The sequence below is a fragment of the Oryx dammah genome, unplaced genomic scaffold (assembly GCF_014754425.2).
Source record: "Oryx dammah isolate SB20612 unplaced genomic scaffold, SCBI_Odam_1.1 HiC_scaffold_18, whole genome shotgun sequence".
Lineage (NCBI taxonomy): Eukaryota > Metazoa > Chordata > Mammalia > Artiodactyla > Bovidae > Oryx > Oryx dammah.
Genome location: NW_024070202.1, coordinates 20,149,334 through 20,176,053, shown reverse-complemented (window position 1 = coordinate 20,176,053; position 26,720 = coordinate 20,149,334). Strand labels below are relative to the sequence as shown.

Below are 26,720 nucleotides of genomic sequence, written 5' to 3'. Positions count from 1 at the left end.
CTACTCCTAAGTTGTTGACTTTGGTTCTACTCTTCATTGGCTGAATTTCTTCACTATTTCTTTTGTTTTGTTTCAAGAAAATTCTGTGTTTTTAACCCCATGTGTGCTCCAGTGAGATTTACTGTTTCTATATTTGATTCGGAGTTTCCTCACTTGCAAAAGCAAGATAGTATTTTCTGCTTCTCAAGATCATTTTAAGCCGTTTACATAGCACAAGTATCTTGGACTTCAAAGAAGTGGAATTTGTATTTCTTGGTGCATCAGATAATTGAACACAGTGTGGTGAAGGGGTATCTATAATCTCTGTAATGGCCTTGTACATAAGAAAATAACAGATCTTTCTTCCCTGAACCCTTAACTTCATATGCTCACTGAATGAATAGTAGAAATCCAGCTATATCATTAACAATGTGGTGTGACCCTGGGCAAGTCTTTCCTTTTCTATAGCCCCCAGTCTTTAAACCGAATCACTTCCATATCTTTTCTTTCCACACTTTTCTACGTGAACAACAGTCTTTAATTGGAGAATTACAAGATATCGATCACATATTATTCAACTTCCACATCTTAGTTTCCTTTTCTGTAATACAGATATAGTAATCACATGCGCTTTGTTGGATTGTTAGAGAATTGCAATTAGCTAAAACCTGTAAAACGCTTGCCTAACATATAGCAATGTTCAAATGTCAGCAATTATCATTTCCAGAATGTGATTTTATGTTCATGTCCTTTTGAGTAGAAATAGAAGTATAGTGTTCTCATATGATCATAGCATTTGTTTATACTTCTGACTATAGAATTTATCACTTGAAAAATTTATGATCTTAGAATATTACTGACAAGTTTCCTCTGTAGGTCTTTATTGTTATTCTAGGCATTGACTTCCCAGTAACTTGCCTAAAAATCTCAACTCTCCAAATCCCCTGTTATTTTGAGTCTGTGTATTTCATCTCATGCATTCCCCCAAGGCTTTGTAAGTCCATCCAAACCCAAGCAGAGTAGCTTATTATTCATGCCCTCGGGGTAGAGACTTCAAAAGTCTTAGCACATTAGCTATGGAACTCATTCTGCCTGCATCTTCTCTCCTTGTTTGATCACATAGGCAGCCTCTATTCCATCTTTTGGATGTACACATAAGCTGAGTACTTTTTAAGATTTCTCTAGTTCAATAGTGGTTTTAATTTTTTTAATGGCTTCTGGAGAGCATTATCTTGGCATACAATGCTAAAAGATATAGTTTTCAATAGAAAGTATTCACACTGTTTTTTTCTTTTTTTTATCTTCATTGATACTCTAGCAGCTATTTATAGAACTGGGGGATAAAAGTGCTGTCAGTTTGTAAGTGAATGTAATCATGGTTTCCTTAGTATTTAGGCTGATTTTTAGTAAAAGAATTAGACATAAACTATTGTTTATGTCTCTTCTTTCTTTATTTGCTTACTCAATTATTATTTTTAACATTTATCCTCATTAAGCATTAGGGCCAATGCTCCTTAAAGCTTTGTTGCATGTGTTCTGAACCTCAGATTATGAAAGTACAATGTAAAATAGCATATGCATGCAGGGTGTTAAAAATAAATCAAAAGGTGAGATTATAAATCAGATAAAATTTTATCTGAAAAAGCATTGCAAAAAAGCCAATTATTTTTATTGCTTTTTTAAAACTCTCCTCCTGAATATTTTGTTTTTGACAAATTATCAGGCTCCAAGCTTGTAAAAAGAGATGTATCAAAGGTCAAGTTGCTTATAAAAGCATTACTGAAATGTCAGAAACAGTTACACTGCATAGAAAAATAAACCTCCAAAGAAATTAAGCTTCCATTTGTTAAAAGTTGTGACTTTACTGTGGTTCCATTTCTCAAAGTTATACTGTTTTCAGATTGTAATATGCTACATGGAATTGGTCTAATATAAGGGTAGATTATACTCTGAAAGAAAAAGAAAATATATTTTGAAAAATGCATTAGTATATAGATTTAGGTAAAATATAAACTCATTTCTTTTACCAGTTTTTAATAGTGTATATAAGATACTTATGCCTGGAATTTGTCATGTTATGATGGAGAAAATATGAGCTTTGGAGTCCAGGAATGTGGGCTTGAAATCCTGCCTCTGCTTTAAATAGCTGATGAATTGGGGGCAGAGTTAAAAAAAAAAAAAAAAAAACAAAAAAAAAACCTTTCTCTTTCTCAAATATTGTGAAATGTGACTAACAAAAATATTTACCTATTGTCATGATGATGATCATTTGCTAGACACTTACGAGGTACTCAGAAATGTTATTTCATCTCCCTTAATTTAGAATATAATAATCACTGCAAAGCTATTATAGATTTCTAAACAGAAAAGAAACACGAGAGATTATCTTACCTTGAATTGCAGTGGTAGATAGATTTAGATTTAGACTGGGGAGAAATTTAAGGCTCTTGAGCTCAAATGCGTAATTTTTTTTGTTTCTTTACTTTTTTTCTTTTAAAACTATAATGGAAACACTAGGAATTAAAAGGACAGAACTTGTAAATAAATTATTGCTTATACTCAAGCCTTTTATTTGTAATACTTAACAAAGTATTCATTGACCAAGACACAAACACAGACCAATTTGAAAAGATGCCTTAATCTGTCAGTGTGTTTTTAGAAATCAGTGTGCTTTTTTGTGTAGAAGCCAGCACACACCAACTGAATATTAGCATCATATTTACCTGATAAAATTGTGTAATATCTTTAGCCTAATCTAGTTATGTTTCAATTTTAGAAAACATTTACTCTTTCCTGTAAGAGCAGAGTTTCCACTAATGTATACCAATGCTTGCTTTTAGATTTTGGATCAAATTATATTACATATATATTGGTATAAATGTGTGTATGTGTTCCTTCAGAGCAGCAATTGTATTTTATTGATTTATGATTAAATAGCCCACCTACACTCATCAAAATATCTTATAAACAAAATGATATTACCCCCAAATGTCTTTATTAGGAAACCACTACTATAGAACTTCATTACTTAGTCTGTTTATAGAAGATGAAGTAAAAAAAAAAAGAGCCCACTCTGATTTACTTATGTCTCCTTAAAATACCTAAATTATCTCTTTAGCTCAGGGCTTGAGATGAACAACAACAAAAGTTATTTAAGAGAAATTAAGGTGATGCAATGGGCCAGTATTATTTACTTTTAATTAAATAAGTACACATAAATGTTAGTCACAAATATGACTATGAGAATTTGGTTTGAACTATTAGTCCATTCTTCCTTCTATCTGTCCTTCCTCAGAAATAAGTAGACAGAATAGCTCCTGAACACTGATGTACCAGAATCACTTAGGGATTTTCCCCCAAATATGTATTGAAATCTAATTGACATATAACATTATATAACTTTGAGATGTACAAGATGTTTATCTGATACACTTATATACTACAGTATGGTTACCATCTTAGTGTTAGCATCATGCTAAGTGAAATATCAGAGAAAGACAAATGCAATATGGTCTCACTTATATGTAGAATCTGAAAAAGCTGTAATTTCCAAGGGCTTGGGTAAGCAGGAATGAGGAGACATTAGACAAAAAGTACAAACTTCAAGTTAGAAGATGCATGAGTTCTGGGGATCTAAGGCACAATGTTATGGTTATAAATAACAACACTATGTCATATATGTGAAAACTGCTAAGAGAGTAGATCCTAAATGTTCTCCCCACCCCCCAAAAAAATGGTAATGTTGTGATGTGATGGTGGTGTCAGGGATCTTCTTAAATAAATGCTTCTGAGAGCTTGTTGTGTAGAACCAACTGAGTAGTTGTGTAATGGGACCTGAAGACGAGAATTTTTAGAACTGTTTTCCCCCAGGGTCAGAAAACTGTGAACTAGAGTAATTTTTCTATCTTTGCTCAGATTCTTGTTCTCTTTGGCCTTTAATTTTGACTTATGTTGACTGGTTCCTGAGTTCCATTCCGGCTCACCTTTAACCAACCAACTCTTGCTTTATCAGTACAGATATTAATGTTTTATAGCACACTCAGATTTACTTCCTACAAATATTCATTAATCATGGTTTGGCTTTGTTTGATCTTAACAGAGGCTTTCTGTTTCAGTTGTTGAACTCTTTTTCTACCAACTGTAGCTATGCTTTATTATTATTATTATTATTATTATTATTGTTACAAACTCGTGATTGTTTTTAGGTCTGAGATGGTCCTGAGCAACATTTTATAAATGTTTACTCTTGAGGAAATGGGCTGGTAGTTCCCAACAATATGTGATTTTCAGTGTGGAAGTGAACAGCTTTTGGATCAATTAATAGGATCACGTTTCTCCCATCAGTTCAGTTCAGTTCAGTCGCTTTCAGTTCAGTTCAGTTCAGTTCAGTCACTTTCAGTTCAGTTCAGTTCAGTTCAGTCACTCAGTTGTGTCCAACTCTTTGCGACCCCATGAATTGCAGCACACCAGGCCTTCCTGTCCATCACTAACTCCTGGAGTTCACTCAGACTCACGTCCATCAAGTCAGTGATGCCATCCAGCCATCTCATCCTCTGTTGTCTCCTTCTCCTCCTGCCCCCAATCCCTCCCAGCATCAGAGTCTTTTTCAAGGAGTCAACTCTTCGCATGAGGTGGCCACAGTATTGGAGTTTCAGCTTTAGCATCAGTCCTTCCAATGAACGCCCAGAGGATGGACTGGTTGGATCTCCTTGCAGTCCAAGGGACTCTTAAGAGTCTTCTCCAACACCAAAGTTCAAAAGCATCAATTCTTCAGCGCTCAGCTTTCTTCACAGTCCAACTCTCACATCCATACATGACCACTGGAAAAACTATAGCCTTCAGTCACTTAGTCGTGTACAACTCTGCGACCCCATGGACTATAACATGCCAGGCTTCCTGGTCCATCACCAACTCCCAGAGCCTACTCAAACTCATGCCCATCGCATCGAAGATGCCATCCAACCATCTCATCCTCTGTTGTCCCCTTCTCCCCCCACCTTCAATCTTTCCCAACATTGGGGTCTTTTCAAATGAGTCAGTTCTTTGCATCAGGGGGCCAAAGTATTGGAGTTTCAGCTTCAGCATCAGTCCTTCCAATGAATATTCAGGATCAAGTTCCTTTAGTTTTGACTGGTTGGATCTCCTTGCAGTCCAAGAGACTCTCAAGAGTCTTCTCCAGTACCATAGTTCAAAAGCAATTTCCATCAGTGAAGCTTTATTTTCCCTAGGATTCTTTTCTGTGATCTACTAGCAGACACTCCACTACAGTTATCCATGTTAAAGAGACAGACTGTGACTTAGCTGTAACTCTGAGCCCACAGAGTTTTCATGGTTCAAACTCTATTTCTACATTGGGGTTGTCAGCATGCAAAATGGAAGATCTTGGAAAATTTTAATGGTGATGGTTAATTATTTGAGTTAATTTCTACTTCAGAGCCTTCTGTATAGAACAGTCTCCTATATTTTACTGTTCTCTCTTCCTGATTTCCAGTCACTTAGCTTTCATTCCCTCAAAACTGTGTTCAAATTTCAGAATGTCTCCCTTTAAAAACTGTGTGATCTCTGATCACTGATCAATTCTATCAGTGAGCCAAATTTCACACTATATTTATTTCGTATTTATTATTATAGATTACTTTTATTAATTTTTATTGAAGTATAGTTACTTTACAATGTTGTGTTAATTTCTTCTGTACAGCGAAGTGTATAAATAACATGTATACATATAGCCTCTCTTTTTTGGATTTCCTTCTCTTTTAGGTTGCCACAGAGCACTGAGTTCCCTGTGCTATACAGTAGATTCTCATTAGTTGTTATTTTATACATAGTATCAATACTGTATATATGTCAGTCTCAATTTCCCAATTCATCCCACCTACCCACACATCCCCCCTGATAGCTCAGTTAATAATGAATCTGTCTGCAATGCAAGAGACCCCATTCGATTCGACTCAATCCCATTCGAGTTGGGGAGATCTGCTAGAGAAGGGATAGGCTAACCACTCCAGTATTCTTGAGCTTCCCTGGTGGCTCAGCTGGTAAAGAATGTGCCTGCAGTGTGGGAGATGTGGGTTAGATCCATGTGTTGGGAAGACCCCCTGGAGAAGGGAAAGGCTACCCACTCCAGTATTCTGGACTGGAGAATCCCAGTCCATGGGGGATTAGTCCTTGGGGAAATAGTCCATGGGATCGCAAAGTGTCAGACACGAATGAGTGACTTTCACTTTCACTTTCACCCATCCCCCCTTGGTGTCCATACATTTATTCTCTGCATCTCCATTTCTGCTTTGCAAATAAGGTCATCTCTACCATTTTTCTAGATTCCACGTGTATGTGTTAACGTGCAATATTTATTTTCTGTTTCTGACTTACTTCACTTTGTATGACAGTCTCTAGGTCCATCCACATCTCTGCAAATGGCACGGTTTTGTTCGTTTTTATGGGTGAGCAATATTCCATTGTATATACATATACCTCATACTCTTTGACCATTCATCTGTTGATTGACATTTAGGTTGCTTCCATGTCCTAACTTTTGCAAATAGTGCTGCAGTGAAGACTGGGTTACATGTGTCTTTTGGAATTATTTTCTCTGAGTGTATGCCCAGTAGTGGGATTGCTGGGTCATATGGTAGTTCAAAGGACTTCCCTGTTGGTTCAGACAATAATCTGCCCACAATGTGGGAGACCCAGGTTCAGTCCCTGGGTTGGGAAGATCCCCTGGAGAAGGGAATGACAACCCACTCCAATATTCTTGCCTGGAGAATTCCATGGACAGAGAAGCCTGGTGGGTTACAGTCCATGAGGTTACAAAGAGTCAGACACGATTGAGTGACTAACACTTCACATCATGGTAGTTCTATTTGTAGTTTTTTTTTTTTTTTTTTTAAGAAACCTCCATACTGTACTCCATAATGGCTGTATCAATTTACATTCCCATCAGTAATGCAAGAAGGCTATCTTTTCTCCACACCCTCTACAGCATTTATTGTTTGTAGATTTTTTTAATAGTCGCCATTCTGATGGGTGTGAGGTGATACTTCATTGTAGTTTTGATCAGCATTTCTCTAGTGAAGAAAGCTGAGCTCCGAAGAATTGATGCTTTTGAACTGTGGTGTTGGAGAAGACTCTTGAGAGTCCCTTGGACTGCAAGGAGATCCAACCAGTCCATTCTGAAGGAGATCAGCCCTGGGATTTCTTTAGAAGGACTGATGCTGAAGCTGAAACTCCAATACTTTGGCCACCTCATGCAAAGAGTTGACTCCTTGGAAAAGACTCTGATGCTGGGAGGGATTGGGGGGCAGGAGGAGAAGGGGAAGACAGAGGATGAGATGGCTGGATGGCATCACCGACTCGATGGACATGAGTTTGGGTAGGCTCTGGGAGTTGGTGATGGACAGGGAGGCCTGGCGTGCTGCAATTCATGGGGTTGCAAAGAGTCGGACATGACTGATCGACTGAACTGAACTGAACTGAACGATTAGTACTGTTAAGCATGTTTTCATATGGTTGTGGGCCATCTGTTTATCTTCTATGGAGAAAATGTCTAGTTCTTCCACTTTTTTTGAATTGGGTTATTTGCTTTTTGATATTGAGCTGTGTGAGCTGTTTATATATTTGGAGACTAATCCCTTGTCATTCACTTCATTTGCAAATATTTTCTCCCAGTTCTGTGGGTTATCTTTTCATTTTTATTGATGAACATTTTATGTGATAAATATAGTATCTCTAAATCATTTGGTCTCCTTAATACTGGCAAGATTTCAAAGTCAAATATAGGTCTACTTAATATTTTTCTGTAATTTTTCCATTACTCTATAGACTTGTTTGTACATTGTGATCTTATAATAGCTACTTGTAGAGTAACTATACTTTTTATTTTTGTGAATATAAAAGAGATCCCAAAATGTAAGAGTGCTTAAAGATAGTAAAACAAGAAAATTTACAAATTGCCATTGTTTTTTAATGTAGTCCTAAATGGCTTCCCGGATGGCTCAGCAGGTAGAGAATCCACCTGCAGTACAGGAGGTGCAGGTTTGATCCCTGGGTCAGGAAGATCCACTGGAGAAGGGCATGTATCCTGCTCCAGTGATCTTGCCAGGAAAATCCAATGGACAGAGGAGCCTGGTAGGCTGCAGTCCATGGGGTCACAAAAAGTCACACATGACTGAAGCATCTGAGCACAGCACATCCAAAGAGTTGATAAAGGCTTGGAGTCATCTTTTTCCAAGCAATGTGGTCTCCTGAGCCTAATCTTGTTGCAACCATACCCAGAGCATTGGAAATAGATTTGTTGGACAAGGTATGTCAAGTGGCGACAGATGGTGGAATGTCTTAAAACACAACAGACAGGAACGCATGCTTGATCTGGAAAACTACAGGGAATCATTAGAGGGTTTAATACAATCACAGCAATGTGGCTGGCTGACTGGTGGATAATTTGCAGGACAGATTGGAAATGTGAAACTCTCTCAGGGAAAGAATGAGAGGTAACCAAGACCTGAAAAAAGGAAAAACAGAAATTTGAAAAGAACAAAACAAAAGGGAAAGCCACCAGCACCCTCATCCTCAAAGAGCCTTGCAGAGTTGTAAGAGGGACTTGGGATACGGCCTTTCAAATACCTTAGTGGCACAGAGGATGAGTCTGAAGAGATCAACACAGGAGTTGTATTTCATTTCCAAGTACATGGGATTCTATGGAAATGCTTGATATGGAACTGTGTATTCACATAAGCTTTAAAGTTAATTAAACCAATAGGTGATAATAAATGGGACTGTTCTGTTGATGGTATTGATATTGCTTCAAAATGACCCTAGGTATAATTGCTTTCATTTAGTAACATAATTTCTCTCATTTAGTACTGTAAAACAGTTCAGTGTAGCTGCGTCACTGCACCTCCAAAGAAGCTTTCTTTTCCCTTGTCTAGAAGATGCCTGTGAGGCTTAATGACTAAAAGTAGTTGTGTGCAGCTATTTAACGTACAGTTTTAGAAGTTACATAGGGAAGGGACTGAAGGAAGATTATAGGATGCCACAGGTCTTGGTACTTCTGCTTATCACTATGATCTAAATATTCTCTAATATAACCTTAGATTTTTAAATTTTTGATTGAGGCCCAGAATACATTTATAATAGAACTCTAGATAATTTTCAGAATACGAGATTTAACATCTAATGGTCATAATTACATAAATTGGCTTTTCCAAAGGTTTGTGTATTTTCCCACAACCTTAGCACTTTAACAAAAAGAAAAATACAAAATTACTGAATGGTGAAGTTTATGATGTGAGTCTAGTGCAATGATATTTGCTAATACCTTTCTGCAAGCCCACTTATAACCAGAATTAGAGGGGAGATGATTAAGCAAGTTAATGCAAGTGTATTGAAAAACATGGTGTTTTGAATGGAGTAGATCCATTTCCACAAGGGTGCAGGGAGGGATGTTCAACTCCTCCACTGACAGAAGGAGATGAAATAGGCATGATATTGCTATAATATGTAACTTTTTTCATCTGTGCGCCAAACATTGAGCTAGGCACAATTAAAACATTTTTCTCATTTAATATGCACACCAGCACCATAAACAAGTTTCTCATTTAATATGCATACCAGTACCGTAAATATTTTGGCCTTTCCTGGTGGCTCAGTAGTAAAGAATATGCCTGCAATGCAAGAGACCCGGGTTCAACCCCTCAGTTGGGAAGATTTGGAGAAGGAAATGGCAACCCGCTCCACTATTTGTGCCTGGAAAATCCCATCGACAGAGAAGCCTGGCAGGCCACAGGCAATGGGGTCACAAGAGTCGGATACAACTTAATGACTAAACCACCACCACCATAAATATTTAACTTCCATTTTGCAGATTAGGAAACTGAATCTCACAGCAATTAAATAATTTTCCCAAGAACATATAGTAGTTAAGTGATAGAGGCAGTTTTTGCACCAGGGCTGTTTCACTTTCTAGTTAACTAAAAATGTAAATTTGGAAGAGATGATGTTAACATTATAGATAATTTCAAACTCAAAAAGAAGGAGACTGAAGTCACAAGAAAGAGCAAATCAAGAATGAAAATATGAAATTAAAACAAACTGAGGAACTAAGAATGAATTAAGCTTTCTTTAATCTTGAAATTATTATTTGATTTGGCTAGTTTCCATGAAGTGAAATGTTAGTTGCTCAGTCATGTCTGACTCTTTGCAACCCCATGGACTGTAGCCCACTAGGCTCCTCTGTCCATGGAATTCTCCAGGCAAGATTACTGGAGTGGATAGCCATTCCCTTCTTCAGGTGATCTTCCTGACCCAGAGCTCAAAGCCGAGTCCTTTGCATTGCAGGCAGGTTCTTTATTATCTGAGCCACAGAGGCTTCAGAGAATTTCTATAGTGCTTTTATAAACATGAGTCAGTTCACTTTTTAGTTACTAAAAATGAGCAAAGCACGGTTTTGTTCAGACAGATGAACAAAAGTATAATTGGAAAGAGCATAAAATGAAGTATTAATTTCAGTTAAGAAATACATTTCACACCTTTATTGCAAAACACATGTACCTTCAGTTTTACCAGTAGCATATTTTACATATAGAGAATATGAGTTTAAAAATTCAACATGATAGTTGACGTTCAACAGAGGCAGAAGTCATGGACCTGATAACCGTCTTTAGTGTTTACTTATTTTTCTGTCTAACCCCAAGTGAAATCCTTAACTAGAGTTATTAGGAAAGGATGTCATTGATGTAGTAACAAAGAGTTGTTTGCCTAACACCCTATTCACTAAATGGGCAATTTGCACTACAAGTGCCCTAAGGTCAATGAAGCAAGAAGTGCAAGGTTATGGTTATATTTAGTACTAAATTTTCATCATTTATTTATAACAAATCAGTTTACTTACTATACCTTGTTAGGTTTCTTCTCAAAAATGAAATTAAATCTTGTGTTACTTTTTATTTTATTTTATAGTTGATTTACAATGTGTTAGTTTCAAGTGTATAGCAAAGTGATTCAATTATACACACACACACACATATGTGTATATATATATATCTCCAGCCTTCACTGGTAGCTCAGCTGGTAAAGAATCCACCTGTAGTGAAGGACCCCCTGGTTTGATTCTTGGGTTGGGAAGATCCAACCCAAGGAGGATAATAGGGTACCCATTCCAGTATTCTTGGACTTCCCTGGTAGCTCAGGTGGTAAAGATTCTGCCTGTAACGTGGGAGATCCGGGTTCGATCCCTAGGTTAGGAAGATCCCCTGGAGGAGGGCATGGCAACCCACTCCAGTATTCTTGCCTGGAGAATCCCCATGAACAAAGTAGCCTGGCAGGCTACAGTCCATGGGATTGCAGAGAGTCAGACATGACTGAGCTACTAAGCATAGCACAGCACATACATATATCAGTCCTTTTCTTGTGTAGGTTACTGTAGAATATTGAGAAATTTCCTATGTTATACAGTAGGTCTCTGTTGATTATCTGTTTTATATATAGTGGTATGTGAGTACTCTTGCCTGGAAAATCCCATGGACGGAGGAGCCTGGTGGGCTGCAGTCCATGGGGTCGCTAAGAGTCAGACACGACTGAGCGACTTCACTTTCACTTTTCACTTTCATGCATTAGAGAAGGAAATGGCAACCCACTCCAGTGTTCTTGCCTGGAGAATCCCAGGGACAGGGGAGCCTGGTGGGCTGCCATCTTTGGGGTCGCACAGAGGTGGACATGACTGAAGCGACTTAGCAGCAGCAGCAGTATGTTAATACCAAACTCCTAATTTTTCCTTCCCTCCACCTTTCCCTATTGGTAATTGTTACTTTGTTTTTAAAGTCTGTGAGTCTATTTTGTAAAAAAGTTTATTTGTATCACTTTTTTAGATTCCACATATAAATGATAATATATGACATTTGTCTCTGTGTGTCTGACTTCAGTTAGTATGATAATCTATAGGCCCATCTATGTTGCTGTAAATGGCAGTATTTCATTCTTTTGACAGCTGAATAATATTCCACTGTATATATGTACAACACTTTCTTTATCCGTTCCTTTGTTGATGGACATTGAGGTTTCTTTCATGTCTTAACTATTGTAAACAGTACTGCAATGAACATTGTGTTGCATGTATCTTTTCAAATTATTATTTTCTCCAGGTATATGCCGAGGAGTAGGATTGTTGGGTCATATGGTAATTCTATTTTTAGTTTTTTAAGGAACCCCCACACTATTCTCCATAGTGGTTGTACCAATTTACATTCCATCCAACAGTGTAGGAGGGTTCTCTTCTCTCCACACCTTCTCTAGCATTTATTGTTTGTGGACTTTTTGACAATGGCCATTCTGATCAGTGTGACCTGGTTTTGTGATTTGCATTTCTCTAATAAGGGATGTTGAGCATCTTGTGCTTTTTGGCCATCTGTACATCTTCTTTGGAGAAATGTCTATTTACATCTTCCAACCATTTTTTAATTGGTTTCTTAAAATATATTGAGTTTCATGAGCTCTTTGTATAATTTGAAGATTAATCTGTTGTCAGTGGCTTCCTTTGCAACTACTTTCTCCCATTCTATGGACTATCCTTGTTTTGCTATGGTTTCCTTGGCTGTACAAAAGCTTTTGAGTTTAATGAGGTCCAGTTTATTTATTTTTGTTTTTCATCTATGAATTGGATCCAAAAAGATATTGCTGCAATTTGTGTCAAAGAGTGTTCTATGTGTTTTTCTAAGAGTGTTATAGTATCAGGTCTTACATTTAGGTCTTTAATCCATTGTGTTTATTTTTGTATATGATGTTAGTGTTCTAATTTCATTATTTTACCTGTAGCTGTACCATTTTTCCAGCACAAATTATTGAAGAGACTGCCTTTTCTCCATTGTATATTCTTGTTTCCTTTGTCTCAGATTAATTGACCATAGGTGCATGGGTTTATTTCTTATTTCTGGGCTTTCTAACCTATTCTATTGTATTTCTCTTTTTGTGCCATTACCATACTATTTTGATAACTGTAGTGTTATAAATCATCTGAAGTCAGAGAGCCAGTTCTTCCATCTTTGTTTTTCTCTCAAGATTGTCTTGTCTATTCTGGGTTTTTTACACCCCCATACAAAGTTTAAAAAAAAATGTTTGTTCTAGTTCTACTAAAAATGTTGGTAATTTGATTGGAATTGCATTGAATCTGTAGATTTCCTAGGGTGGTATTTTGACAGCATTGGTTCTTTCTATCTGAGAACATGATATATCTTTCCATCTGTTTGTGTCATCTATTTGATGATTTCTTTCATCAGCATCTTGTAGTTTTTAGGGTACAAGTTTTTGTCTCCTTAAATAAGTTTATTACTTTTGATGCAGAGGTAAATAGGATTAGTTCCCTTAATTTCTCTTTCTGATCTTTTGTTAATAGTGTATAGAAATGCAACAAATTTCTGCGTATTGATTTTGTATCCTACAATTTTACCAAATTCATTGATAAGCCCTAGTAGTTTTCTGGTTAAAGCCTGCATTACTCACTACATCAGAGCCTAGATTTGCAATATGGCTGCTGTCAGGGAAGGAAGACATTTTTTGTCCCAGGATCACTTGTTTCAGTTTTGCCTGGAATGTGAAAACAGGCTGGAGATAACAAAATAAAGGTGGCAACGAAAAGGACAGAGAGTGGACATAAAAGATAAGCTTATTAAGGATGGAAAGAGTTTTAAAAAGACGATGAAAATGGAGGAAAATCCTAAAAAAAAAAATAGTATGAAGTCCCTAATTTGTGTAAAGATATTGAAAAGTCAGTAGGTAATATATATATAGTAAGAGTAGGTGAAGCTAAAGATAACATTCTTATGAATTACATATAAATTGGTCAAAATAAAAACTGCACCAAAGTTACACAGTAAGCCAGTCTTTATTCTAGACTGTTACACTGGAGAGAAGCTAAAATCAGCTGTGCAGAAACACAAGGCATTTCTAAGCACTGGGGTGAGCTAGTGGGAAAACACTGGAGGGTATTAGAGGAGATTGATCAATGCGAAGTTTTGAGCACACAGAGTTACTCCTGAGTCTGCAGAGGGTTTTCTGTTTGTGTGATTAGACCATCTGTGTTTGCTACTTGATGCCCAATGAAGAAAATAAGCACCTACCAACCTACAGAGACTGGGAAATCAGGACACTATCTTTGATGTGTCCATGACAGAGATGGTTCCCAACTCTTGAGAAAGACATTTGCTGGGTTGTAAAACACTGACAAGAGGTTAGGAGAAGATGTACACAATTTCAAAGAGGCAGAAAGAAAATTTACAAAGAAAATTTTTCCAAAATAAATTATCTAAGAGAAGGGAGGTCAAGGGCCCAGAGTCAGGAAGAAATCTATCTAAAATTTAGTCAAGCCAAGGGTAATGTTAAGGCTGTCTTGGTTACATTCTAATTAATAGTAATCTGACAATTGGAAATGTATAATACCAGTGGCTTTTTCAGGAAAACAACAAATGTTCTGGGCTTTCCAATTCATTTTTTCCCCTTATCCAACAAATATTTACTGCAAAACTCTTTTAAGTCTTAACAATAACTGAAAGAAGGGATCCAGATATAAAGATGTTGAATAAGATGAGATCTCTGGTCAGAAGGTTCTCATAGGCTAATGGGGGTAAAGGTGAGTAAACAGATAATTGCAAACAGTCTTAAACAATGTTATGTCTACAAAACTGTGCGAACAGAGAGGATAGAGCGTAACTCCACCTGGACAGTTGAAGAAAGTCAGAGGAGGTTTGTAGAGGAAGGAAATCCAGTCCTAAAGGATGACTTAGCAAGATGTGGGGCAGTGAGGCGTGGAGAACGATGTACACGAAATGACAGAGGAGCAAGAAAGCAGCGTGTCAGTTCCTGGAAAAGCAAATGGCTCTCGTGGCGAGAATTCAGGGAAACCACGAGGCAGTGATGGGGAAGGAGGATGTTTTGTTTTCTGCCCTAGTGAGAATTTGGGCTTCAGCTGATAGGTATTGGGAAGACTGTGATGCTCATATTTGCATTTTAGAAATACCCCCTTGGGGTCAGGATGGGTGATGGGCTGCGGAGGGAATGCCATGCTGCAGGAGACCAGAGGAAAGTGGGCAGTGATCTGGAAGAGAACATGGGGTCAGGCAATACTGAGTGCATCAAATAAATCAGAGCTGCTACTGAATGTGATCACAGAGGGAGTACAGAGATTAAAATTGATTTAGAAACTTCCCTTTGAAGTAGAAGAGATGTGTAGCATCTCTTCAAGAAGAGGAATGAAACAGTTACAGAAGTTATGGGTCTTTTACTTCAATAGGTAGAGAGTGATTCTGAACCTACATATCTTACAGCTGTTTTAAAGTTCAGATAAGATGGTTATTTTAAAACGTTTTCTAGGAGATGTAGGCAAATAGGATCCTCCATTCTTTTCCTATCTCAATTCCCATCTCAATTCTTTATTGCATTTATATTGGTTATCAATATATAAGTAAGTATATAAATAATAGCTTTTACTTTCAAAAGTCCATATGAATTTTTAAGACAATTTCTGAAGAATACATAAGACATCAACAACTCAATAATAATGCTTACGGTGGCTCTAGAGTTTGTACATGTCTAGCAAGAGGAATCTGATCCCAAAGTTACAATATTAGAGACTTTCTAACTAGTGTGATTTAAAATATATATATATTGACTATATATCTGGTTTTCCTCTACTTTGATTTCTCCTTTCTGCTTACCCCCATCTCAGTTTCATTGCACTGATGAATTCTGATTTTACAATGCCTTCTGGAGGTGTATTGCACACAGTACTACTGGGACTGTTAAAAATCAACTATAACAATCTCCACATTTCTATGATTAAAAAATAATCAGGGTGATACAAGTGACATTTATGGAATAGGACTAAATATATGTTTACAATAAAATATAGTTCATTATATTTTAATGTATCATGTACATTAAAAATGTATTTAATGTATTAGTGTTGTGTTCTTAGTGACTCAGCTCCTAAACTATAAAAACCTTGACTCTATAAAAACCTTCATGAACCAAGGTTTGTCTTTTATATTACATTTACGCTTTACCACAATGAGTGCAGTAAACTTTTAGTATATATTTTTTCCAAGCAAAGAAAAAGTCTTAACTTCTGACCTCAGTTCTCATCATGTTTTATTTCTCTGGAAATCTTCATGAATTTTTAGTTTAATTACTTCAAGCAGATGTTCCGTTCTCTTATTCTATACTAAGAAACAGCAAAATGAAAGGAGATACTTTAGAAGAGTTAGAGTTTGGTGGTATCTATGAAAATAGATTAAACAAGGGGACATTTGGGAGTTACTTCAAAGATGAAAAATATGCGTTTAAATGGATTGAAATAGCAAATTATTAAAAATATTCTTAAGATTATATTTGTGAAGAAAAATGTTAAATGGGACTCACCAACTTAAATATTTAAATACGTTTTTGAGTTCATAAAAATATCAGGCATTTTCATCTTATTCCCCAACTTCTTGTTATTGGGTTTCACAAACAAGGTTGAACAAAATATGCCTCAGTTAAGGCATCAGAGCAAGACTAAACTGTAATACCTAGACAATGATTCATTCCTTTATTTCTGTGTTATATATTTCATGTAAAATATGCATATTTTTAAGATTTGGTTAAAATGTCTAGATCTTGATGTGGACTGAGGGGATGAGTATGTTATCTAAAAGCAAAGCAGTCCTTCCAAATTTTTCATGTTGGAAATGCCAAAAAATATAGCATATTTAATACAGAAAGGCAAGCATGAGGAGGATTCTAAATGCTGGCATCACATTCAGAATAACAAGAAATTAATCTCAGAAAAGGCTTCCCTGGTGGCTCAGACAAAAGAATCTGCCTGCAATGCCAGAGACCGAGGTTCGATCCCTGGGTCGGGAAGAGCCCCTGGAGAGGGAAATGGCAACCCACTCCAGTATTCTTGCCTGGAGAATCCCGTGGACAGAGGAGCCTGGTAGGCTCCAGTCCACAGGGTTGCAAAGAGTCAGGACACAACTGAGCGAGTAGCACTTCACTTCAACTTCAGAAAGATTAAAGGACAAAAATAAAAAAGAAACATGTTATGTTCTGTGCCTGAATGAGTTGTAGAACAATGCTATTCACCGTAATGATAATCAGATGTGCCTGCCTGGAGTTATAGGGATGCACATTCAGATAATGAGGGTCTCAAATGGTTCTATAATGGAGACATATTGTGGTTGAAAGTGTCCTAATAATAGGAGGGTTGATATGGAAAAATGGAATTTCCATTTCTATGAAAAGATTTTAAATTAACCTGATATTTTATATCTTTATGTTGGATTCACTGCTATATTTTCTCTGGTAGTGTCATGCAAAACAGTTTTTATCTCCTTAAAATAATGTTTATGTATATGTAATCATATGGAAATGTTAATTGGACTTATCGTGGTGACGGTTCAGTTCAGTTTCAGTTCAGTTCAGTCGCTCAGTCGTGTCCGACTCTTTGCTACCTAAAATTAATGTAGCGTTATATGTCAATTATACCTAAAAAAAAAAAAAAGATTGTTGTCACAATTAGCTGGGATGATGTGTATGATATTCATGGCACAGTGCCTGACCAAGGATGGGCAATCAGTAACTATTCACTGAATGACTGTTTTCACCCAGATATAGAGGCTTAAAAGGGTGTCCGACAGAGAAATGAATGATGTTAGGTATGAAATCTGGATGAATTTGTTTTATATGCTTCTCTTTCACAAGGCAATTTGATTCTAATCAAACCACAAGAGAATAAGGGCAGAAAAATCTTAAAGCAATTCTTTTCAAGTTTTACCGGCATGCAGATCACCCAGGGGTCATTTGAAAATGAACGTCACAATTTATGAGGGGGAACTGAGAGAATGCATTTCTGGCACACTCCAGATTGTGCTTATGCCACTGGCCGTCCTCTGAATACACCTTAGCCCAGTCCTCAAGCAGTGGAGTGCATGGCCATTGAAGAAATACTGTGCTTAGACCCATACTCGTCTAGTCCAACCTTCTGTTCCCTAGAACAGTAACTTCAGGTTAATTAATTTATCTGCTTACGTAGCAGAAGATTATTTCATGTCTACTAGGAGCCTGATGCTCTTTGGGTTCTAAGTATAAAATAATGAGCAAGGCAGATAAGAATCATGCCCTTATCAAACTCGTACTCTAGCAGCAGGATCAGATACTAGACATGTAAACAATTCATTACAATAGTTTCTAGTGAAACTAGAAAAAGAGGCTTTAAATGATCAGACTTGCTCATAGTGAGTAAGACTCACTAAAATGAAAATAAAATGAAGCTACTATGAAATTGTATCTGGTCAGTCCCTGATAGCTCAGTTGGTAAAGAATCCTCCTGCAATGCAGAAGACCCCATTTCAATTCCTGGGTTGGGAAGATCCCCTGGAGAAGGGAAAGGCTACCCATTCCAGTATTCTGGCCTGGAGAATTCCATGGACTGTATTCCATGGGGACGCAAAGAGTCGGACACAACTGAGCGACTTTCACTTTCAAAGCTCCCCTCGCAAGGACACAACTGAACTGAAACCTGCATGGTGAGAAGCGGTCTACTGTGTGAGGATCTGAAAGATTCCTGAAAAGTGAAGAGCAACAGTGAGATTGGTCAGTAGGAGGAAAGGGGGAGAAGCCACTGTGGCTAGGACATAGTACTGGTATTTGGATGCAAGACATTAGGGGACAAACAGGCAAGGTCACATGTGACAAAGCTCAGGGGGCAAGGGAGGAGTAAACTAAACGCCGAAATCTTGGAGGTCGGATCCAACGTGGATCTTTAGAGCTCCACAGAGGGTTAAGGAGACTCTAGAAGGAATGTAACTACAGAAAAATATATTAATACATAACTAAACCAAAAATGATGAGTGAAAAAGAGCTAACATAAGATGTGGGACACAAGTTGAAAAAAAAATTCAGAAAGCAAAAAAGGTTAAAATTGTATATCTCTTAGGTTTATACTATGAAAGAAAGTGTTAGTTACTCAGTTGTGTCCAATTCTTTGCTACCCCATAGTCTGTAGCCCACCAGGCTCCTCTGTTCATGGGATTTCCCAGACAAGAGTACTGGAGTGGGTTGCCATTTCCTTCTCCATGGGATCTTCCCAACCCAGAGATCAAACCTGGGTCTCCTGCATTGTAGGCAAATTCTTTACTGCTTGAGCCACCAAGGAACTCAGATTTATGCTATATGCAACAGAAATATATTACTTATGTCATCCAAATTAATGTAATAACACACAGGTAGCAGTCTTTCCTCAAATGCTACAGAATGAATTAAATTTTTCTGAGTAAAAATGATTAGGTAACTATTATAGAAAACAAAACTGTAGCTCCAAACTTGCCTTACATTTTACAGACTATTGGAAACAAAAGTGGGTGAAAGTAGTTGAAACAATAAAAGATAACAACAAAGGAAATAAAACATGCAAGTCACTCTTTGCACTAACAAAAAAAATCTAGTAAACACAAGAGTCGTCATTGTTATTTAAATGATCAAATATTACATGCCTTGTATTATAATGATTTTTGTACTCTATCCTATAATCTATCATGTCATTTATGGGATATAAGGCAAACTCAAAAGAGATCTCACTGGTCAGAGTAACTAAAGGAGAATGAATGATATAACGATGACTCAGCTTCATTTTAGTGAGTCTTACTAGTGAGCAAGTCTAATAATTTAAATCCTAGCAAACTAGTAATTGTTAACATGTAAGTGCATTATAATTGACGTTTGATTTTGCCTGATGATTTAAAGCCCTATAAACTAGTAGCTATTTAATATGTTAGAGCATTTCCAATTGACCTGATTTTTTTGTCTTGTTTTTAAAATATATGAATAAACGACTGTCTATTAAAATGATCCTCCTAACCCTCCATCAGTGACAAAGCTGAGTTGTTTGTTTGCTTATAACAATGAACAAACACAAGATTAGTCACCTTTTTTCATCTGAATGCATAATACCTTAAAGCACACATTTCTGATATACTCATCCAGAATTATGGATATATTCTATGGAAAAATGGCAAATTAATTTTGCTTGTTTGTATTTTGTGTTACTCTGTTTGAATGACCTCATTAGCTCCTACGCTTACCAGCTATCCAACAGAGTTCAGACTTTTTTCATACTGTATTTTGATCACTTATTTGTAATTATTCTAGGTTTCTTTGGCATTTACTAACAGCAACAAAATTTTCTTTCTCATTGGCCTTTTGTATATCTCACTTCATTCACTCAAAAAACACCAAATAAGTGCCAGACTCTAGGGCTTTGGGGTAACAGAAAGACTGAAGTGAGATGAAGCCAGAAACAGAAGCAAGAGCCATGGGGTTTGAAGTCTCATAAACTTTTGAGAAATCTAGCCTTTATCTTAAGAGCAGAAGGAAACTACTGAAGAGCTTTAAGCACTGGAGTGACAACATCTTGCTTCTGCTATTTGTGTACCTTATTTTTTTCTCCCCTTTCAAAATGGGATCGCTATAGCCAGTGGTTTTATAATACTGTCCTACTATTTATGCTTCCTGTTTATTTCCAGCTAACAAAGTCATTTTTAAATAAAAGAAAAAGGTTACCAGTTGTACAAAAATGAATTCCTTGGGAGACACAGGAGTTTACAAATAGCAACTATGAGTTGGTTTCATGAAAACAAATGGTACATGCTATGGATAGAATCATTTGTGAATGATGGCTCATCTCCAACAATTAAATAAAGGGGGTAGGCATAGTTCACTGATGTTCTTTATTGCAGAGATTAATATCTATAAACATCATTTCCTGGGCAGGTATTACAGCATAAAATACTTGAAGCAATGCGTTTTGTCTACATACCTAAGCATTGATAATAAAAAAAGCTTCATTTGGGAATCTGTTTATTCATTCCTGGTATTTTTTTAATATCTGGCTGTAGTAGACAGTGACTCTTTTTTGTTGTTGTTGGCTTTTAACAGAGAACAAAAGGAAAGTAAGCTAATTTATTCTGGTGCCCGTCTGGTTTCAGTAGCTCATTTTACATTATTTTAAAATGATGGACTGTTGGTGATGATGTCTTTCCCAGGAGAAGAAGTTGACAGACAGCTGTGCAGAGACGCCATCTTCCCCATCCCCGTTGCCTGCGATGTGCCCTGTCCCAAGGACTGTGTGCTCAGCATGTGGTCAACGTGGTCCTCCTGCTCTCACACCTGCTCAGGAAAAACCACAGAAGGAAAACAGATACGAGCGCGGTCCATCCTGGCCTATGCAGGAGAGGAAGGTAAGGTTACCAGCTTCAGAAGGGACTCAGATCTCTTCCAGAAGCTGGTATGCCTTTCATTGTGTGTACAGCCTGGATACAGTGATAGTTCCACAAAAATCAGCTTCCTGAAACCCAACGAACCAAGGAGATTTAATATCTGTTGACATATTAGGCATCTTGCTCCTGTTCCTTAATATTAACCTTGAACATAGATCTTTAGTAAAAAAGAAAAGACTTTGAAAAATGAATTCACTTTTCCTTCCCTCCCTCCTAATAACTCAGGTTCTTTCTACTTCAAAGTGTTAAACTTGTGGAGAAATCTGAAAATGACTCCTTAAATTCCAAATGACAGGTTTCATTGTTTTCTCATTTTAGTGGTCAGTCTTTCCCAGTGAAATCCTAGTCTACCTTCTCATAAATACTAAACTGTATTTAAAATAATCACCACCATGACTGTTGCTTGACTGAAAATGACGTGGATTTTCTACCATTCAGGTTTCTGAACATAGGCTCTGAGTCTCATATGTAGATTGTGTTCACTTTGAAAATATGTTGCTCCTAAATCACTTCTTGCTATTGGGTGAATAAAGCATAAGTTTTTCATATATTCATACCATGCAAGCTCCATTGTCAAGAAATACAAGGCTCTTGGTAATTGTCTCTCAAGTTTGTATCTGAATGCTAATTTGGCCTCTGTGTGACTGGGTGATATAATGTCATACTTAATCTTGTCATTCTGGAAAATAACACAGGAGTAAGGGAAACACAGAAATAAGTCAAGATCTGTCACGTGTCACATGTTCTGTCTCAAGAATATAGGCAGATGTTATTTAATATAGGCTGAATGACTATTTTCATTCACATTTAACTCTAGTTAACGATTTCTATTTGAGGTAAGCACATGTTTCTTTATGTATACCCCTAGTTAATCAATTTTAGAAGAGTTTTCACATTACCTATTTCATTTTCCTGTTTATGAAACATTTTAGTGATAGAAATCTGCTCGTGTTCTTTTTTAATCAAATTTGCTTTCTTTGTATGTTATTCTGTGCAAAAATATAAGGCCAAAAATATGTTGGCCTTAAGGCATAGGAGAAAATGTAACATATTTAAAATAGTCGACCTGTGAAAAAATTTAGAATTTTTGAAGTGTCCAAACACTTTTTTCTTGTCACCTCAATATAAACGTAATTTTTTTGCTGCCAAAATAAGAATGTATTTGTGGAACCTAATAGAAAAAATAGAACCTTTCCAAGAAAAAATTATATTCCTTATGTTGTCAGACAATAACTCTAACCTTGTATAGATTATATTCAGACTTCGCACTCTATCAGCTCAAATTATGTCGTGGGCTTCATTAAAATTAGATCTGTGTTCACCCTGCTTCCTATAAATCCATTATATTCTGCAGACACTTGCTGTGTGACTAGTAATGAGTGACTTTTTGCCCTGTGAGTCACATGGCTGAGATTTTGCCATGCTTGCAGAACTCACCAGATCATTATTTCCATAGACATGATGCTTCACACTGAAAGGTCATGAAATGCTTTAAAGGCAGGAATTTATGATTGCTCTTTGGTATGTATCATCTGCTTAGTTTGAAAGGATGGGACTTGGATAATTTTTAATGAAGGCTAACAGCTGCATCATAAGAAACACACGCTGGAGAATTATAAATGTATAAATAATTAATCATAAAGGTGAGGTGAATGTCACTCAGTTGTGTCCGACTCCTTGAGACCCCGTGGACTATACAGTCCATGAAATTCTCCAGACCAAATACTAGAGAGGTAGCCTTTCTCTTCTCCAGGGGATCTCCCCAACCCAGGGATCCAACCCAGGTATCCCACATTGCAGGCAGATTCTTTACCAGCTGAGCTACAAGGGAAGCCCGTGAACTCAAAACATTATTTTAAGTGGAAACTGTAGAGGAGATTCAGTCAATGGGGAACCTGCTGTTATTTGTCTCTGTTAATAACAGCTACAGAAACTAGTATCATTATGTGAAATATCTGATGAAGAATTTGTCCTTCAGAGACAATTTAATACCTGTTATTTGCTTGACACTGAAACACATTTTCTTTCCTTCAAAATAAGTCTTTTCTAATTCTGAAGCTATTTTTTAAACGATTTAGAAACTAATTTGCAAGAAGTTTAAAAATACATTTCCCTGCCAATTAGATAACCTTTTTAGAATTCTGCACAAAATCTGTTTTTTCTATTATTCCTCGAGATTTAATACTTGTACGTGTCACATGTGCATGTATCTAAGTCGCTTCAGTTGTTTCTGACTCTGCAACACTGTGGACCGTAGCCCACCAGGCAAGAATACTGGAGTGGGTTGCCATACCCGCCTCCAGGAGATCTTCCCAACCCAAGAATCGAACGTCTCCATCATTAACAGATGGGTTCTTTACCACTAGCGCTATCTGGGAAGCCTGATCTTCTTAATTATCTGGATCAGAATATTACTATGATAACCTTAAGGGCAAAGATTACATTAATAAAATTATGTATTGATTGTTTAGACATGAAATTAAATGATTTTCTGGTGAAATAACTTACAAGACAAGTTCATGTGCAAAGCGTTTATCTGGATTTACAAAATAAATGCTATAACCTATTCATTTGTACTTTTATCTCAGTAAAAATGTTACCATTATACATTATACTGGAGATTATATAACCTCTGTATTGATGAAGTCAAAGTTGTACTGCAGTAAGCCCATAAATTCAGTAATTTAATAGAACAATTATTTTTCCCTCTTGGGAATTTTGCTACAGTGATAGGTAACTCTCCATGACAGTTTGTCCTCCATGAAATGTCTCAGCATTGCACCTCCGTATGAAAGCCTACCTCAGAATCTTCATGCGAGAGGAAGAAGATAGCTGGGGACTCTTATCTGTTTTAAGAGAGTCAGCAAGTAAATTCTTTCATCCAGAGTGATTTATATCATTCCAATTGACATTTCATTATCAAAGCACGTCATATACTCATGACTTGAATTTGAACCTAATTTCAGCAGGGGCAGGGGAAATACATTCCTACTGTGTGCTGGAAAGAAAGGAGTGCTGGCTATTGATCTTACCCCTGGTTTATCAGTCTTCTTTTGTATATGTGTCTGTGTATCTACCTCTATTTCTGTGTGTATTTATATCCGTGTGTATATATATAAGTGTGTGAGACACAGGAGTATTCCATATGACCCCAATGAACTAGACACAGTCTCCATTGTTAAAATGTTATGACTCATTATTTTCTTATTCCTATTAAAAGAATGGTAAAATAATAGAATAGCACTTTCCTTTACCTCATGCTATCCTTTCTTTTCCCTTTCCTTCCTGTCCTTTCTAGGCTCTTTAGCTCCCTTCGTGAACAGTTTTATCTGCAAAGTTATTAAGTGGAGCCAAACAGTTGAGCATCTGTGCCAGCAGGTGGGCAGGAGGGGGTGGTCTGTAGTGATCCAGGGTGGGTTGTCAGAGCCCAGCCTGAGTGAGATGGGCATCCCCAGTGAGAAAAGTGTGGCCTGACCTGAAATGTCAGAGACACTGAGAGGTCTGAAGGGAGGGGCACATGGATTGCACGAGAGAGTAAAAGCACAAGCAGGATGAAGAGGGAATCTCAGCATTGAGGAAACCAACCCAGGGGGAGGAGGGTTTCAATAAAGTGGATTGGTTAAATGCAGGGTGTCAGAGTATGAGCAGAGTGATGAAGATGGCCCATGGCTGGAGCAGTGAAGATGGCAGTGGGAGACTGGTGAGGGCAGTTGGTTGACCAAATAGGTACATGTATTAAACATAATAGTTGGATTTCTTATTGCTAAAGAAGGGAGTTTTGAATATGTTAAGAAAGCAAACTAGAGTAAACCTTGTTGTATTATATAGGAATTTGAAGTTATCAGTGTGAATTCATGGTGTTCAATTTGTAAATCTAGACATGAAAGTGAAAGTGTAGTCACTGAGTTGTGTCCAACTCTTTGCAACCCCATGGACTATACAGCCCATGGAATTCTCTAGGCCACAATACTAGAGTGGGTAGCCTTTCCCTTCTCCAGAAGATCTTCCCAACTCAGGGATTAAACCCAGGGCTCCTGCCTTGCAGGTGATTCTTTACCCTCTGAGCCACCAAGGAAACCCAAGAATTCTGGAGTGAGTAGCCTTCTCCAGGGGATCTTCCCAACCCAGAAACTGAACCAGGGTCTCCTACATTGCAGCCAAATTCTTTATCAGTAGAGCTATCAGGGGAGTCCTAGACATAAAAATACATGAAATTCAAGTATAAGTAAGATATGTGTTCATATTATAGACATATACATGTGTTAGCTCTGTTCACTGAAATGACATGAGAGCAGTGGGACCCTATGAGCAGTCAATGCGTTCAGCACTGAGATCTTGGTGTCTAATCCCACTCTCCAATGAAAGGAGCCCGGGCTTCTTGGAGAAATAGCTGATTCTAGGGCTGGGATAGCAAAAGTACAAGATGTGCCCGGAGGATCTTGTGCCAGAAAGAAAAGGAGAGGAAAATATTTCAAAAGGTCACACTATTGTATATATAAAATAGATAACTAATAAGGACCTACCGTATAGCATAGAGAACTCTACTCAATATTCTGTAGTAACCTATATGTGAAAAGAATCTGAAAAAAAGTGGATATACACACACATATATATAACTGAATCACTTTGCTTTATGCCTGAAGCTAACACAACATTGTAAACCAACTCTACTCCAATATAAAATCAAAGTGAAATTAAAAAAAGGTCAGGGAAGCTAGCTTCAAGAGTCTCCCCCTGGCCACATACAGGAGCAATGTGAATGCAAATTAACAATAATAGCTATTTCTATACATTAACTAAGGAAACCATGAATCCATACTTGATATAAATAAATTAATTGGAAGTCCTGATGAAGAGCATTATATTTACAGTCTTAAGTATCCTTCTAATGAAGAAGTTTGACAGATACTATGTTAAGCCAATAATCAAAGTTTACATCATCAGTAATGGGGCGAATACAAAGGATGTGTTCCTGGTGTGGTACGATGAGAGCATGATGTCATGTCCGTACCATCCCTGTCAAAGATGCATATTGTAGAATCTGATCATAAGGGAACATCTGACAAACCCTACCTGGAAGAGAGTCTACAAAATAACTGGCCCCTGATCTTCAAAAGTGTCTAAGTTATGAAAATTAAGGAAAGATTGAGAAAGATTGAAGGAAACTAGCCAGACATAAGCTCTAAATATAAGAGTTGATTCTGAACCAGGTCCTTTTATTATTAAAAACGTTCTGAGATAATTGGCAAGTTTAAATGGATCTGAGGATTGGATGGAAATGATGCATCAGTATTAATTGCCTAATCCTGAATATTGCATATGCTTATGTATAGGAAAATGCCCTTGATTGCGGGAAATACATACTGAAGTATTTCGGGTAATGGGGCATCATTTCAATAACTTCTTCCATATGATCGAGGGGAAAAAATTATTGGTAACATT

At 37.1% G+C, this 26,720-nt stretch overlaps 1 protein-coding gene across 1 annotated transcript in view; it reads left to right on the top strand.

Moving 5' to 3' along the window:
• THSD7A (thrombospondin type 1 domain containing 7A) overlaps positions 1-26,720 on the top strand; it is a 484,105-nt gene that overhangs the window by 354,718 nt on the left and 102,667 nt on the right. Inside the window, exon 7 of the mRNA XM_040260579.1 lies at positions 21,045-21,239. Within this exon, the coding sequence (XP_040116513.1) occupies positions 21,045-21,239 (195 nt within the window). The remainder of the gene's footprint in view (positions 1-21,044; positions 21,240-26,720) is intronic.